A 3,847-nucleotide genomic window follows, 5' to 3' on the forward strand; every position below is an offset into this window, starting at 1 on the left:
ACATCACAAACCCCGCTATCCAGGCATTTGGTAAAATATAGCTTTGACTGTCTGTGTTGTCACTTATACTGTTCTTGAAAAACAAGCGATCATATCTCTGACTTAAAGTTTATTATTGTTGCAACATAACCCGAGCAAGCCGTACTTGAACACTAACAAGTAGCCTGTCATTCTTGAGAATCTAATCAAATCCAATTATGCTGAATAATGTTCTCAACAACACAGCAACTCTGATTTTATCTGCTAAGTTGTGGTAATACAGCCAATTGAGACACTGCAGATCAGTGAGTGCCTGGGTCTGAAAGCTTCAAAGTTTTTTGTTAGCCCATTCACCAACTAAAATGATGGAAATGGCATGTTTAATCCCAGAAGTGTTTTGTTCTGGTTTACAAAAACAAAATCTGGTTAATCATAAGCCAGTAGAGATGCCAGACAACAATACTGCTCAAAAGTAAAGCTACACTGCATTACATTAGTCCACCCATCTATCACCTACTCATTTCTATTAACTCCCATCCTTTCTTCCCCCCGCCCACCTCCCTTTTATCGGTCAAGACCTATGAGGAGTTTGGTCTTCTCTTCCTCTTTCTTGCACTCATTCTTCAGGTCAGCAAACACCTGGGTAAAGAAGTGTGGGTCGGTGTTGATCTGGAGCATCTTGCCACTCATGCGGTTGATGATCTCCAGGCAGCGGTCCCAGAAGGCTTCCTTCTCCGTCTCAACCAGGAAGGGCTTCAGTGGGTAGGAGATCTCGTTGCCCATGTAGGAGTAGGACAGATAGAGGCAGGTGAGCAGCGAGGCCTGCAGCTCACGCTCTGAAGCTACCTCAGCCGAGACCACATCACGGCACAGCATGTAGAGGAAGACAACGTTAGCTGGAGTGATAAAGCCCTGATCCTGCCAGCCCTGCAAGAGGAGGGAGCGGTCCACGCTACGCAACCACAACACTGGATCTGTTGGAGATAGACGTTTCAGTCGGTAACACCGACGGCACAGGAACTCACCCAGGCTGCGCATTAGTTCACTGGTGGAGGCCTAGGTTGAAGAGAGAAAGTGCAGGATCAACAAAAGAAAAAAGAGCGCTCTGAAAAAAATTTAGAGATATGAGTTTAAGTAGTGATAGATTCAAAAAAACTTTCAACAATCATAATTTAGCAACTAATGTCTCTGATAAAAAAAGAAGTTACCTGGACAATGACACGCTTTGGTGTGCCAGCTGCAGTAGACGGCTGAATCCCAGAGCCAGTGAGGGAATTCTTTTTGGCAGCAACTGTAGCTACGTTAGCCAGGGTCTTTGAGGTGGGCAGGTGGGAAGAGGTAGTGGTAGTGGTGGCTGATGTGTCCTGGCTGGATGCATAAGATGAAAGGTTGGCACAGGACTGAGATTTCTTCAGCTTCAAGCTATTAGAGGCTGAGTTGGATGTGGCAGTGATATGGCCATCTGGAGAACCCCCTTTCCCACTGTCCCCACCATCTGACTGGAGCTTCTTTGAGCCCTTTCTCTTTGCTGATACAGCCACAATTCGTTTCCATGGCAACACACTGATGATAGAAGGACGTTTGAGAGACTTTGCAGTGGCAGCAGCAGCATCCTTGGCATTTTTGCTGTTCTGGACTGCTGTGTAGTGGCCCACTGTGGCTGTGCCATCCTCAAACAGTGCTGCCTTGCGGTAGCTGGGAGACAGCGACAAAACTGTACCCATGATGCCTAGTGAGGGTTAGCAGAGGGGGTGAACTGGGAAACAGTGTGGGCTGGGAAACAGTAGGGGGAAAACGTTTTGATTGGTGAAAACAAAAGCACTCAGAGAAGATCAAATACTCTTACTTCTGGAGAAAGTCGAACCTGTAAGCAAAAAATAGAAAGTGGAACCGTAAACCAACTACCAACAAACAATAATCAACAATTTTATTTAAGAGAAGTTAATTAAACATGACATGACAAAAAATTATTCTTAACTCTTACAAGCCTTTTCTGAGTTTTTTAGGTGCATTTCATGGACTTCCACAGCAGATGAAGTTTGCTCAGCTTTCATGGATATGACTAGATTTTTGTGTTTTTTGGTGCCGCCACTGCACAACAGCGACCTTGACAACTTAGTAAACTCATCCACCAAAGAGGATGGTAAGATGAGGAGTTGAAAGCTGTGGAAAAAATAGTAAGTAAAATTTTAGTTCAGGATTTTATTTATTTATTTTATGTTAATCTACTATTTTCCAAGGTGGAGTTTTTAACGGTTTTGAGTAACTTGTGAGGATAGAATTTGTAAATTTAAGTTTCTATTACTGGCTTTAACCACTCATTACCTCTGTTAAAGGAGGGGTTTCCCATTTGAACATATATAGCTTCTCTGACCCCTCTCTCAAACCACCTATCTTCTCTGTCCAAAATATGTACATCACTGTCTTCAAATGAGTGTCCTGTCCCTTTTAAATGGAGGGGCCCAGCTGACTGTGGTCCTGAGGAGCTGCTCCTCCTGTGCTAGACCATCCTCCTGTTAAGTGGTTGTTTGGTTTCTCCAATGTAGAGTTCTGAGCATTCTTCTTTACACTGGACAGCATATATACTACATTGCTCCTCTTTTGTTTTGGTGTCTGGTCTTTAGGGTGAACCAGTCTCTGTTTCAGTGTGTTGGCGGGTTTGAAGTGACCTGGTAACTGATGCTTCCCCAAAATCCTTTTAAGCCTGTCTGAAACTCCTGCTACATCGGGAATGACCAGGTTTTTCTTCTGTGGATCTTGAGGCTCAGCTGTGTCTCTTGTTTTCCTCCCTAAAGTGGATGTTGCCTTGTTGAAAACCCACTTAGTGTAGCCACACGTTTTTTCTGACACAGAACCGAATCAGACTTACAGCCTTAAAGTGTTTTCCAAAAAAAACATATCTTCAGTTCATTATGTCAAAACACAATAAGTGAAGAAAACCAAAACTTCATTATTAAATATTATTATCTGTGAGCTTGTGCACTAAATGGTTGGACTGTGGTTTGTGGGTTAAAAAATTTGAAAAAGTTTATCTGTGATGAAATGTTAATTAACATCACTTAATAGAATATTATGAGTAAACAGTTTATTACTTCCTATCTCAGGGATCTAAAATTACATTGCCAAAAAAGTTGCTGGCATTCCTTTACAGTAGTAATGCACAATATGAATCCCAAGAACAGTCTGCTGCACAGTGCCCACTGATATTCCATCAGTAGTTTAAGAGACCTCAGCACTGATAAATTGAATTTTCATTTGGTTTTATTTTCAATAAAGCCTCAATGCCCGTAATTAGGTCTCGTTGCTGATATCTCTCCACATACAGCACAGGCTAGGGATGCACGGAGTCTATATCTGTTATATAAGAACCTAGATAAAGCCACAGAAGCACGAGAAAGGAATGTGCGCAAGCATCCATCTTAGCTTCAAAATGGAAGCACTGACCCCCCCACCACCAACACTACCAGCACCACCACCAAAGACAGCTTAAAAATATCAGCTGATAGACCTGTCCTCCCACACCTAGCCCACACATCCTAAACAATAGAGATATAATTATGTTTTCTTTACCACTTGTGTTATTCATCTAATAAAACGGACAGACGCCTTTGCTTTAAATGTTGTTTTGTCTGTATTATTGGCTTTCAGCGTTATTTGGGCCTTCTCATTTGGCTGTTTTTTATCATTTGCAGACCTGAAGAAGGGCTTTTCTAGTATGCAGCAAAACACGGGTGTTCCTACCTTCTAATTATAATCGCCTCTTCTTTTCAGATCCATGTATCACACCTTGACCCCTTTGCTGTTGGGCAAAAGCGGTCAAAATGTGAAAACGCTCTGTATCCGTTCTGTTTCCACACCGCCAACACCA

The 3,847-nt window shown here is 42.6% G+C and overlaps 1 protein-coding gene across 1 annotated transcript; it reads right to left on the reverse strand.

Annotated features, from left to right (window-relative positions):
- Positions 1 to 543: 543 nt before the first annotated feature.
- LOC113141344 (cyclin-dependent kinase 5 activator 1-like) lies at positions 544 to 1,703 on the reverse strand. Its single transcript, XM_026325699.1, has 2 exons — positions 1,188 to 1,703; positions 544 to 1,035 (listed from the first exon to the last, which is right to left on the reverse strand). The coding sequence occupies exons 1-2, from the start codon at positions 1,701 to 1,703 to the stop codon at positions 544 to 546; spliced, it is 1,008 nt and encodes a 335-aa protein (XP_026181484.1).
- Between the last annotated feature and the right edge of the window lie 2,144 nt (positions 1,704 to 3,847).

This window comes from Mastacembelus armatus, chromosome 8 (genome assembly GCF_900324485.2).
Source record: "Mastacembelus armatus chromosome 8, fMasArm1.2, whole genome shotgun sequence".
Lineage (NCBI taxonomy): Eukaryota > Metazoa > Chordata > Actinopteri > Synbranchiformes > Mastacembelidae > Mastacembelus > Mastacembelus armatus.

Coding starts and splice junctions, on each gene's coding strand:
- LOC113141344 (XM_026325699.1), bottom strand. CDS start 1,703: ATGGGTACAGTTTTGTCGCTGTCTCCCAGCTACCGCAAGGCAGCACTG. Junction 1,036..1,187: donor CAAAGCGTGTCATTGTCCAG/GTAACTTCTTTT, acceptor TCTTCAACCTAG/GCCTCCACCAGTGAACTAAT.